A 13,744-nucleotide genomic window follows, 5' to 3' on the forward strand; every position below is an offset into this window, starting at 1 on the left:
GCTTTATATACATATGCAGATAAAAACCCCTAATATCTGTGCTGGTTAATATTACTTGGCAAAAAATGACTGAACAAGAAATAATGATATAGGACTATGTATTTTCTATGCTAATAAGAGATTAATTTGCTGGGTTTTTTTTTAATAGAATTAAACAGATGTTCTCTTGATGAACACCATCTGTAAAGTATTACTTTGAGAGGCTGCTTACTTAGTATTTTCTTTATATTGTAATCTATATGTATATTTTTATAAGGTATTTAATTTATAATATGTTAGAATATACTTTTAAAGAAACCTTCTGGTAGTTTACATTATATATTTCTTTTTAAAAGAAAGATAGAATTTGATAGGTAGAACATAATAAATATTATTTTTAGTCCTCTCAGAAGTTCAGGGTTGTGAGGAATTAAAATATAATATGGAATACCTGTACAAGAAAAGCTTTTCTGTAGAACAGGTTATTCAATATAGTTTGCCTATTTTTTTTTTAACTTTAAATCAGAAGTTACAGATACCACTCTGTTGTTCTTTCTGGTATTCATTGCTACAGTGTCTCCCAGATATGTCTGAGTTTGTCACATCTGCTGATAAATAAAGTAAAGTATTAACAAAGATCCTGTGAATTAGCCTCAATCATATTCTAAATGAATGTCTTTGTGTCTTTCTGTTATATAATACAGTGTTCACTGCAGGTCAGTTTGTCTAGAAGTTATTTATAATAATAACAATATTGTGACTTGCTTGTAGCTGTTTATGTCCAGTGTGAATTACTTCTTTCTGCTCACAAGACATTATTCAGACAGTAGCAAGTATAGAGTAACATTGACTTTTAAGACCAATTGCTTTTCTGCTGGGGGAGAAAATTTAGCCTTGGGTAAAACTGTTACATTTGTGTGCAGCCTGTAATTAGTATTGTAGTTGGGTAAAGCTTGATACAGTTGAGCTCTGCAAAACCTTATTCAATTTTCTGATCTCAGAAGTCTTTTTGATGAATGAATCCTCAAAGAAACACGCAGTAAGAGTACTTTAGAAAGTTCTCAAAGAATTTTCAGATCTGGTTTGAATCTTTTAAAGTAAAGGTGCATTTGTATGGGAATTAAGATGATTAGCAAGTTGCACCACAAACCTGCAGAAGAAACAAAAGGACTGATATAAGCTGTCATAAACCTTTTACATTTCTTTTAGGGAGAGCATGTTGCTGCACTTTGCCTAATTAAATGACATTTCTCATCGATAAGGGGTGTGATATGGCATGACTAACGTGCAGAGATGCACTTGCAAGGTGAAAAGTATAGAATGGGTTGCATGTGTTTACTAATCAGTTAAAAATTTGCAGTCTTCCAAGCTGTGTGTAACTTGGAGCTGTGTCTGACATTGTTGGAAGATAGTTAAAATTCATAGTTGTGTTTGGTGAATGCAACATAACAGCAAATTTCACTGCTCTGTGGGAAGACAACTTCTGTTTTAGACTGAAAAATTAAATCTGGAATCTAATCAAGAAGTTCACAGTGTTTTTTTTTTTCTTCCATTTCTGCACTATAACTTCAGTTTGGATATTAACTGAATGTTGTGAGAAGCCCTACCATGTTGGTTATGAGGGCTAACATCTATTTCATAGAATCATGGAATAGTTTGAATTGGAGGTCATCTAGTCCACCCCTCCAGGGATATCTTCAACTAGATCGGGTTGCTCAGAGCCCCATCCAGCCCAGCTTTGAGTGTTTCTAGGGATGGGACACTCACAACTTCTCTGGGCAATCTGTGCTAGTGTTTTACCACCCTCATCATAAAAAACCACTTTCTTATATCTAATCTAAATTGACCCTCCTTCAGTTTTCAAAACCATTACCCCTTGTTCTACCACAACAGGCCCTACTAAAAAGTTTGTTTTTCTTATAGGCCTTCAAGTACTGTAAGGCCACAATAAAGGTCTCAACGGAGCTTTCTCTTTTCCAGGCTGAGCTACCCCAGCTTTCCTTATAGAAGAGGTACTCTAATCATCTTGGTGTCCCTCCTCTGGACTTGCTGCAGCAGCTCTATGTCCCTCCTGTGCTGGGGACCCAGGGTTGGATGCAGCACTCCAGGTGAGGCCTCACCAGGGCAGAGCAGAGAGGCAGAATCACCTCCCTCGAACTGCTGGCCCTCCCACTTGCCATCTTTGCTGCAAGGCCACATTACTGGCTCATGTCCAACTTGGTATTCACCAGGACTACCAGCTACTTCTCTGCCAAGCTGCTTTCCAACTGGGTAGCCCCCAGAATGTACTGATGCTTGGGGTTTTTCTTACTGACCATCGTGAGGTTCCTGTCAGTCCATTTCTCCAACTGTCGAGGTCTCTCTGGATGGTAGCAAGAATTTCTGGTGTATCAGCTGCTCCTCCTGGTTTGGTGTCATCAGCAAACTTGGTGGGGCTCAATTCTGACCCATCTTCCAGATCATTAATTAAGATGTTGAAGGGGATAAGATCCAGTATTGATCCCTGGAGTACACAGCCAGTTACTGGCATCCAGCTCAGCTTTGTGCTACTGATCACCACCTTTGAACCTGGCTGTTCAACCTGTTTTCAATCCACTTTGTCTGCTCCTCCAGCCTATATGTCATCAGCTTCTCTGTGAGGATGTCAAGCATCAGATGCTTTTCTGAACAAGTTATCTTCTTTCTGTCAACTTTGAAAAAATAAGTTTGTCCAAGAATTGACCTTGCATCTCCCCGGTTTGATATTCAGACTCACATAGTCTCATTATTTCTCAATTTTCTTGTATATGTAGAACTGGGGTATCATTAACTGTCACTAAAATTCATCTTAAAGAGGAATGCAGCTTTTATGAAACACTTGAATGCATGGAGAGTAACAGGAAATGCTCATGGGGAAATACCAGACTTCTTGAGTGCAGCATGTGGAACATATGCAGTAAGTAAAATCCTGAATACAAAGCCTGTAGAAGATATCAAGAATAATGACCTGTTTCTTCAATGAGACAGGAATCTGCAGTTGCAGGATTACGTAATCCTGCAGGACTGTATCATATGGACTCTAGAAGAGAACCTCAAGTTTCCTGGCTTCTCAAGTGCTTTTATTTTAGGATATTTATTAGTATTTCTTCACTTGTATTTATCAGCATAGCTTTTCTCCTTGCAAAAGGAAGTCTTTGTGTTGATTAAAACCAACATAAATATTTTATGTAAACTGTTAAGAGTAGAAACTGGTGTCTGTTTTCTTCTGTCTGAAGGTGTGTACCTAATCCACTAATGTATTAAGTGTGTTTCTTGTCCTAACAAAGTATGTATTACTTCTGTAGATAGCATGTGAAGTTATGAAAGCTACAGATAGAGGTACTTCTGTAATTCTGTTTATTCTAGACCAATTACACTGTTTTTCTTAAAATATCTCAGGAAAATTTTAATTCCAAACTTTAAGAATTCTACATTATATCATACTCCTGATATCTACAGTCCACTACATACTGCTTGTCTTAATTTTTTTTCTTGATGAAATTATTTGGTATAATTATGAGACAACTATTGTGTAATTATGTTGAATTCTTACTACAAACACCCAATATCATACTGTTTCTGGATTATTAATATTAATGAAAACAGAAAACGAACTATTTCTAAAAGAGGCACTCTAAACTTTTCCCCCCCAAATTAAATAACAAGTGTGGTTTAATGTAGCTACTGATATTTAAGGTAATCTGAAATTTCAAAGTTGGATGTTTGAAAATATTAAATGGTCTATATCTAGCACAATTCTCAATTAAAGGTTAAACTACAGGTGTTGAGTAGCAACTTTCAGATGGAAGAATAATTTCTAAGACCTTAGAATTTCTTATGTTAGCTTTTTTTTTTTTCAAAATATTTATTTGGAAAAGAAAGGAGATTCATGTTCCAAGATCTTCCTGCGGTGTCCCTCACCATTTCACCTAAATCCAGCCCTGGTTATGATTTCTGTTGTATGGATATTTTTATTCTAACTGGGTTTTTAATGTATTATATGACCTGCTGTACAGATTGCACGTTAGTCTTGTGAACATGAAGCTGAGACTGTACAGTTCATACATAAAACCCTAGAGGATTAGTTAAGTTCCTGTTGGCATTCACCACCCCTTTTGACTTGAAAGAATATCTGGTAGATTTTGTGAGGTGTATTGACAAGTCAGTTCTCACTGGTGGACTGTTGTACTGAGAAAATAATATGCGAAATTTCTTTTTATAATACATATAACACACAGGGTGGTACTTATCTGTGATTTTCTTACATTTCCTGAGGATCATCTTAACAGAAGATATAAAGGCATCCTGTTCCTTTTTCACTCAGATATGTTTTAACGTGTATTTGAAAATTAATTACCTTTTCCACTTCTTTTGAAAACAGCAGCAAGGGGATTTGTAGTACTGAATTTCGAATGTATAGAAATACATTCAATGGAAATTATGTTTTATGTATAATTTGCCAAACTTCTATACTCATACAGAGGAAAATTAACTCTGAACTAAAAAAAAAAAAGCTTAACAGATTAATTTTCTCTTTATAGGACTTCCAGTTTTTACAGTGGCACTTAAAATTATAATTCCTATGCTTTATTTAGTGAATGACAATAGGATTTGTATGGTTGTACTGCTTTCTTTATAAAAAAAAATCTGTGCTTGCATAGAATAAACATTACAAAAAAATCCTCGGGCACAATAAAGGTGTAATTACAGACTCCAATTATGTAACATTCACTAGAAATAATTGGAGATTAAACTCTATTTAAAAGGAAGTTTCTTCAATGGAGAAATATTTCTGTTTTTTAATTGAAAAGCTTTTTTTCCCCATTTTCCTTCCAGGTATTGCTTTGTTTTTGCTTTGGGATACCTCACTGTGTGCCAAATTACTAGAGTCTATATCTTTGACTATGGACAGTATTCTGCGGATTTTTCTGGGTAAGGAGAAAAATAATCTTTCCATCTTGTCCTCCTAAGTGATACTGTATCTGTTGTTGTGGGGGTTTCTTTGTTGTTTGCTCCCCCACATCCCTCCCATGTGTGTCAGCCTTTTAAACTTGGGGAGAAAGCTGAGCATGTATGTCCATATTGACACACATACGTGCTTTAATCATAAAACCTGAGAATTTTTGTGTCTTGTTAGAACCACCCATGTGTTACCTGTTGCCTCCTGTTCCTGTCTGAATGGCATAAAGGATTTGATGGCTATGGGAATTTTTTCTCTTCTCTTTTTTCCCTAAAGTCTCTGCTACCACCCATGACAGCATGGTGAACCTTGAATTGTGTCTGGCTTACTTGCTTGCCTGGCACAGTCTGATACAACTTTCTGAAGAAAATCTGAATGGTTTATGGAACTTAGCTTTTAGCTTCTTTTGGTTCTGGTTTTATGTTAGATATTTAAGAAGGAGAAAGCTAAGGAGGCAGGCACCTGGATGATAAGGTACTCACACAGCCCTTGGAAACAGAAAGTTTTGTTTCTATATGCCCTCATTTTATATAATGAACTTCTACCTATATTTGACTTAAACTGTATAGGAGCAAAACAGAACCAAATGGGCAAAGTAAAAATAAACCATATTGGTGATTCTTCTTTGTGCTGCAGACACAGAGAAGTGAAGCACATTTCTTATAAACAAATTTGCTATTATGATAGTGCTTTTGTTGGTTTAAAGGAGAGTGTGTATTCTGGGGGGGAAAAAAGAGATGGGGAGTATTTGCTACTGCTAAAAATAGTGCATTAAATACTTTTCAGGAATATTATGAATGGCAGTGGTCTTTGTAGTTTAGTATTACCTGTAGTAGAGTTGTACTTGTTAGCCTTGTTGCTTCTCAGTCTTCATAAGTAACGGGCACATAGTCCAGAAACTTAACTTGTAGGCTGAAGCCAAAAGCCTTTATGGTTAAGTTCATCTTTTCTGTCATCTTTATCTTCTTACCTTCTGAAACATCTTTCTACATTTGTCTTACATCCAAGTGTCTGCCTTCAAGCCAGATATCCGAGTTCCAGTTGTAGTCAGCAGAGATGTGATCGATGTGGACAGTAGAGTCTGGAGGGCATTTCAGCTGACCGACTACTAAGTATCTACCTGAGCATGAACTGGGTCACTGGTCAGATGCCCCTGACTATTGACTAGATCTCCATGGGCTTTAATGAGAGCTTGCAACACAGACAGACGTGTAAATTCACTGAAACTAGATTTACTGATGTTGAATTTATTTCACCATTACAAGTTGAACTGTAATCCAAATGCTATCCCTTCCAGTTCACTGTAGGACCAAAGTGTACAACATTGGCAGTGATCAAAGCTCTGAGCTGACTCTGGAAATGGTGTAATTGCACTTTGTTGTTGTTCTCTCAAAACTATTAGTAGAGCTTGAGTGCACCGTTTCTCAAATGCAACTGTAACTGCTTTCAGATAGCAGCTGGCTTTGTGGCTCTGCTGGTTGTGTGTTAGCTCAGAGATTTCTGCTGAGTCTAAACATGTCCAAAGATTCTCACATCGCATTCCTGGAGGTGTTCAAGGCCAAGTTGGATGGAACTCTGAGTAACATGGTCTAGTTAAAGATGTCCCTGCCCATGGCAGGGGAGTTGGAACTAGATGATCTTCAAGGTCCGCTTCCAACCCAAACCATTCTATAATACTATGATTTCTGAGCTCTGTACTCTGGACAGAACTGTTCTGAAGCCTAGATCCAACTGTCTGATTGTATGTTTGAGCTGTCAGATTTCAACCACCCTTTCATGCATCAGTTTGGGAGTTGGATGCACATCACATTAAATCTCTGGCATACACTGCTTATGCTCCCTTGACACCTGAGACAGAGGTTACTTCCAAAACAGGCAGAGAAAGAAAACTTTCCCTAGTTCCAGGGTGAGAGAGTAAGCTCAAGGAAATAACTAAAGTTGCCCAGCCAGCTGTTGAACCCCAGCATCAGCAAGTTCTTCTAAACATGTTGGCAAGGATTCCTACGGTGGTTAGCCCCAAAGGAGCTCCGAATATCTGTTTACCTAGATATTTCTCCTAATATGCCATGCCCATCTAAGGTGTCCAAGCTGAGAAAATCTGGGAAAAGTTTAAAGGACAGTCTCAATGCACTGACAATGGAGAAAGCTGAGGAGACCTTGTACTGGAGATGCAATTGCTTGTGCAGAGCTGTGTGGGCCTGGCTGCAGTACTACCAATGAGCCTTCTGCTGCCTCCTTTCTCTTTCTCCCAGCACCTAAAAGGGGTTGTTAAAATCCTGGTTCACAGCCTCACTGTGCCAGGAAGGACTCTTCCTCTTCTAGTTTCTAGATTGTTGCTCCTCAGCCAAATCTTTGATGATACTGGAATAACCACTTCAGAAGGCAAAAAAACCCCAAACTGGTGCCTGCTGTGACAGTGACAGACATATCAGCTGGAATTAGTGTAAGGGCCAACTGGGCTCCTCCTGGGTTCCATCCTTCCACCAGGCAGGATCCATGCTGTCACATGTCTGCTTAATGGGAAAACCCATTATGTTCAGAATCACTTGGGGATTTCTGCCAGCACCAGGCAGGTCTTCAGCTGAAATGCTGGAAAGACATATGAAGGATTTACCAGACTATCTGTTCTTGCTTAGGTCTCTTCCTTGATGACCCTTGCTCGTCTCACTCTAGTCTTCATATCAGGATTTTGGGGCACTGATAATAACAGTAGAATTTTTTTTCCCTGATTGCATTTTGAGGACTGGAAATAATTGTGTGTTTTGAAATAACCATTACCTAAAAAAAAAATAATTTGACAAAATTAATCTGCCAAAATACTGGTGTAGCCCTGTCAATGAAGGAGAACTTGATGGCTTTTGGATTTGTTTTCCTGGGCCAACTTAAATGTGTTATAAAAATACTAAGTGCACTCAAAACTTGAACAAAACTAATGCCCAATTTACAGTATGATTATTTTGTTGTGCTTTTTTTTGTTTGTTGAGGATTTTTTGTTGAGTTTCGGTTTTGTGGTTTGTTTTTTTTCCTCCAGCTCACTACTAGGTAAATATAACTCTGATACATTTTTTGAGATCTGATTTCAAAGGTAAATTTCTAAATTCTAGTAGCTTACTTTGCGCAGTCCTCTGTTCTTTCCCTCCCCCAGATTGAGGGTTTTCAATATTGAGATATACATAATTCAAAAACTCGTAAATACTACAAAGATGGTATAATTTCTCAGTACAAAGCTGAGTTGGATAGCCAGGGAAGAATATTTCTTGGATAGTTTATGATTCACCCAAGTATACCAAATTCAGAACAAAGGGAACTCTGTTGGAGCCAGCATAATTATACTGGGTTTTTGTTTTGCCAGATATGTTTACTTGAAGCAAATAATAATTCTAGATGAAAAAAAATAAGTATAGGACCAGGCGTTAGTAGAAACACTGGAAGTGCTCAGCATACCTAAACAATTTATTTTAATGTTCAACTTTGGTATAATTTGATTGTGTTTTTTTACTGCTGCAGTAACTTGCAATGAATATAATTGCTTTTACTGCCCTTTTTCCTTTACTCTTCTTATGGTAAAAAAAAGAAACTATGTTAGTAGAAAATACATGTGAAACACTAGCTGTGTTTGTGGAATCTAATGAAGCAATAAAAGGTGTGAATTATCAAATACTGCATTTAAGGCTTAAATTCTTTTCATTGCATTGAAAACTCTATAATGGTTTGAGCTCAAAAAAATTATTCACTTTTTTATTGCATTGCAGATCTTCCATCTTAGAGTAATTAGGCTGGACTACTAGTATAAACTTTCCCTGGTATTTCCATGTGAAAGAAAATCCTGAACTTCTATCTAAATTATTCTTTCTTCCTTTTTTTAAACAGTCCAATGATGATAATTACACAGAAGATCACTAGTTTGGCATTTGAGATTCATGACGGTAAGATTTCTTTACTGTGTTTAATTTTCCATACAAAATAAATTTAAGGAATATTTGTCATGAACCAGTGAGTTACTTTAGTCCAGTTTTGTGTTTTAGGTCAAAACATATTTTTCTGTCTCAATTATTTCATTTGATGCTTACTAATGACAGTGCTGAGAAGTGTTGCTCAGACTCTACAGAAGCTCTAAAAATGCTGACACTGTGCAGAAGACATGACTTATCAGAAGACCAGTGACACTTCTGGTGTCAGTGACCAAAGACCAGTGACATTCTTTCGGGCTGGATTATTGATCCTGATAGTTAGCTAAGGAATTTCCCAATTCAGAGATCTCTGCTGCTGACAGATAGGTAGAAGAAGCACATGTAATTTCTGTTGTTGAGCATCTTTTGTTTTAAAATGCTGACTGTTGAGCTCTTCCCTAGTTTGTGCCATATATACAGATTTTTATAAAGCCTTTGTATATGTTTCATTTTGTTTACTATCATAATTACACTCACTGCTAACATATTGCTGTGAACAGGGAGATTATCTAATTATGCTTATGTCTTTTCTCCTGTTAGATTTATCCATCAGATAAGTGGGCCTTAGTTGTTGCAATGAATCCTAATGTCGGCTTTTGTGGGTAGGGTAGCTAGATGTTTAGTTACCTTTAAATTCAAAGGAGTAATTTTCATTTTAAAGTTTAAAGTGCCATCTTATAAATGTGTCCAATTAGATTGAATCACTTGGAGCTACAGCTGTCAGTTGAAGATTTGGGAGTGTAACCCCAGACACCTGGATCAAGCCACCTGCTGTCCTGAAATTCCTTTAGTAACATTATGTAATTGAGTTTAATATGTTTTTGTCTCACATGTCCTACCTTTAGTGCTGTTGGAGTTTCATTTTTTTTCCATTCTTGTTAATTTGCACTGGCTAGAGAAGCCTGTAGGCAGCAGCATTCAGGAATATGAAAAAGCAGGAAAACACCTTTTTGTAAGTATTTTTTGTATGAATGAAAATGAGTAATGCTAGGCATATCTAGTTGGTCAAAGAAGTTGATATCTAACTTCCAGAGAAAATATATTCAGAAGTATTAGTCTTGCAATCTATAATTAATTGGACTACAGAGTACATAAATTAGAGGAAACAGGTTATTATAAGGAAGTAATAGTTCTAGTACCTAACATACATGCTGCTTCTTAGTAGAAAGAAATATTCTGAATTTGCTGACATCATGCACAAATAGTGGAGTGGTGGTATGGAACAAGCATGTGAGTGTTCCTGGCAATCTTGAAACAAATGTTTCATTTAGTCATCTCTATTATTAACTTTCATGATGAACTAGAAGAGATTTTTTTCCTATTTAAATTAGTTCAAATAATTTGTGTTTTCCTCATAAGCTTATTTTCTGTCTGGATTTCTTGTAGATACTATTGAATTCTGAGTATCAATCTTGAAATTTTGTTCCTTGTTGACCTCTAAAGTCTTTGTCAGCCTATGAGGGGTAGCTGGTAGTATATTAAAAACTTTCTCTCTGGCTGTGTCTGCAATTTAGCAGAATCCTTGACTTGAGTTTGATGATCACAGTTGCAGTGTGAACATGACTTTCAAAAGTTGATGTGACCAATGTGAATTCGGGAGCAACTGCTAGTCTGGTGTCAGGAGGTACTAAGAAAAGATGTACAGGGGAAACTAAGATTGTATTGAAGCAAAGTTTTTTAACTATAGACAGCTTAAAAGGGATCCTTCACAAGAAATTAATGAAAACAAGCCTGCTGTCAGTGGGCTTTTGTTCACTGTACAAAGGTCCATGCTTCTACGTGAAGTTACTTAGAGATAGACTGACAAGAGAGGAGATAATGTTGAAAACATTCTTCTAAGTGATTAATGGCACTCTGAACCTCTAGTCAGATCAGCTTGGCTATATTAATCACCAATCACTTTATTTTCCTCCCTCTTTTTTTACCAGTAGATCCAAGGAGAGGTAATGAAAATAAACAGCTGAAAAAGTGTTGGTGAAAGTTCTTGGTAAACTTCAAGATTCTGGTTGTAATTAGGTTTGTTTTGTGGTAAAGGCAAGACTTGATCTTGCCATGGCAGCCAGTTCCTTGTGTTGAGCTGTTTTAGTGATGCATTGGAAGGTCCTGGAGTGAACTGAACGTAATCATTAAGGCCACTCACTCACACTGCATGTGAAAGAGTCTGTCTAGCTAAGTGGATTTGCTGAAAATTAGTATGGAATCCCATAAATAAATAACAACTACCTCTATAACTGTTACACCCCTGTGCTGTTACTGTGAGGGGGATTTTTAAGCAGGAAAACTCTATGGAAATTGCATAGGATTAATGTAAGTTCACTGTATAATACAGACTTCTCAGAAGTTTGCATGGATCATAAATTTACACCTGAAGAAATTTGGAGTATGCCTTTCATGTATTGTGATTTACGTTTTGAACTTCAGTCTTTGATAGTTCTCACTTTACAGTTTCTCAGATAAGAACTGTCAAAAATGAGTAGCCAGTGTAGTCAGTCACTTGCTTTGTATTTTTTGCTGATTATCTTTGGCATCTCACATGTATATTCTAAAGGCAGAATACATGATTTGTATTGTACATGCACCACCAGACTATTGGTGTCCATATTTATTCTTTATGGCAAGATTTAGATTTATTTCTGCAACACTAATGACAGAGTTAGGGGAGGAACAGAAATTTTTTGTACTTTAGATCCTATAATCTGGAGCACTTTTTAATCAAATTTAAAACTAGCATATTTTGGAGAAGAAAAGTTATGTTGCAGTTGTTTTAGAAGCAGGGGGTTTGTCTAGAAGGGCTTTAAAATGGAGGATTTGACTTGCATGAGAAGTTTCTAGCTATGAGGTGGTGGCAAGTAGAGAAGCCTTTAGCAATTGTACTTATAAGGTACTAAAAGTTAAGCAGGGGAGATGGAGAGATACTGTCACTTCTTAGCTTTGTATCTTGCAATGAGTTCACATGGCATTCTCCCTCTTTTTTTTGCTTATAACCCACTCATCCCCACTCATGAGCCTCACTCATTTTATTGCAATTCTGTGTGAGATTAAGGATCTTTTCCAGAAATACCCATATCCAAATCCAACCTCACTAATCTGTATGCGCTTTGGCAGCTTGTTTTTAATTCTAGTCCTTAAGGAATCTTAAAGATTGTCCTCAAATGTTTATATTCATAACCCACCGAAGGTCTGGAGGTCACAATATACTTACTTTTATATCTCCAGAAGATTCAGTCAGCAGAACTAGGGAACATTAGATTTGATTTTGATATTTAAAAGGAAAAAACAAATATCTCAAAGTTTTTTACCCAACCCTTTTGTTATTTCTTTTCTCTAATTTAAATAATACAGGAAACTTTAAAGAAAATAAATGGTTATTTTTTTAAAATTAAAATAAACATGATATATAATTTTTTCCAAATTATTTCTTCATATTATTATGTTACACTCATCCATAAAAATGTGTGGCTAGATACAGGTAAGAAACCAGAATCGTAATCCATTTTATTCTGTCAACTTCTTCTTGGTTCCCAGGGGCTGTTCTCACATGCTTTCTAACCACAAAACTCTTTATTCTTATGTGTGTAACTGTAGTGGGTTGACCCTGGGCTGGATGCCAGGTACCCACTAAAGCCGCTCTCTCACTCCCCTCTGCAGCTGGACAGAGGAGAGAAAAAAAACAGCAAAGGGTTCATGAGTTAAAGAGCTGGGAGAGGTCGCTTACTGATCACCATCATGGGCAAAACAAACTCTAAGTGGGGATATTAATTGAATTTATTACTAACAGGGTCAGAGCAAAAGAGTGAGAAGTAAAATAATCTTAAAAACACCTTCCCCCCACCCCTCCTTCCTTCCAAAATTCTACTTCCTTCCCCCCAGCGGTGCAAGGAGACAGGGAATGGGGGTTGTGGTCAGTTGTTGTTTCTGCTGCTGCTCAGGGAGAGGAGTCCTTCCTTCCCCTGCTCCCGTGGGGTCTCTCCCCCGGGAGACAGTCCTTCATGGACCTCTCCAGCCAAGTCCATCCCACAGGCAACAGTTCTTCCCAAACTGCTGTCCTGTGGGTCACTCCTCCATGGGGTGCAGTCCTTCATGAATGAGCTGTACTGATGTGGGTCCCCCACAGGGGCCACAAGTCCTACCAGGGAAAAACTTGCTCCAGCATGGGGTCCTCTCTCCGCGGCCTGGAGGTCTCCAGCAGGACCCTGCTCCATCTTGGGCCTCCCATGGGGTCACAGCCTCCTTCATGCGTCCACCTGCTCCAGCAAGGGCTCCTCCATGGGCTGCAGGTGGGTCTCTGCACCGTGATGGTCCTCCATGGGCTGCAGGGGCACAGCTGCCCCACCATGGTCTGCATCACGGGCTGCAGGGGCCTCAGCTCTGGCGCCTGGAGCACCTCCTGCCCCTCCTTCTGCACTGACCTTGGTGTCTACCTTGTTGTTCCCATGTTCTCACTTCCCTGGCTGGAATTTTCACCTGCGCAACAACCTTAAATATGTTCTTAACTGTGTTATCACAGAGGCATCACTATTGCTCCTGATTGGCTCAGCCCTGGCCAGCAGCAGGAAGCCCGTCCTGGATCTGGCTGGCATTGGCTCCACCAGGCAGGAGAAGCTTCAAGCAGCTTCTAACAGAAGCCACCCCTGTAGCCCCCTGCTACCAAAATCCAGCCGCAGAAACCCACTACATTAACCTTCTCCCATCCCTTGTGCCTTGGGTTTCAGCTCTGTAGTTGCTAATTCTTAAATGTGCTTTTCTGGGAATATTGCTTGCTTTTTTCCCTAATTATTGTTTCTTCTTTGTATCTGGCACTCTCCATTTTTAAAAGCAATAGAATAAACATTGATGC

At 38.1% G+C, this 13,744-nt stretch overlaps 1 protein-coding gene across 1 annotated transcript in view; it reads left to right on the forward strand.

Moving 5' to 3' along the window:
• The window catches only part of MBOAT2 (membrane bound O-acyltransferase domain containing 2), a 77,509-nt gene that overhangs the window by 38,677 nt on the left and 25,088 nt on the right, over positions 1 to 13,744 (forward strand). Inside the window, exons 3-4 of the mRNA XM_008932711.2 lie at positions 4,834 to 4,929; positions 8,828 to 8,883. Of these exons, the coding sequence (XP_008930959.1) occupies positions 4,834 to 4,929; positions 8,828 to 8,883 (152 nt within the window). The remainder of the gene's footprint in view (positions 1 to 4,833; positions 4,930 to 8,827; positions 8,884 to 13,744) is intronic.

Source organism: Manacus vitellinus, unplaced genomic scaffold (assembly GCF_001715985.3).
Source record: "Manacus vitellinus isolate BGI_N305 unplaced genomic scaffold, ASM171598v3 scaffold_11_pilon, whole genome shotgun sequence".
NCBI classification, from domain to species: Eukaryota; Metazoa; Chordata; class Aves; order Passeriformes; family Pipridae; genus Manacus; species Manacus vitellinus.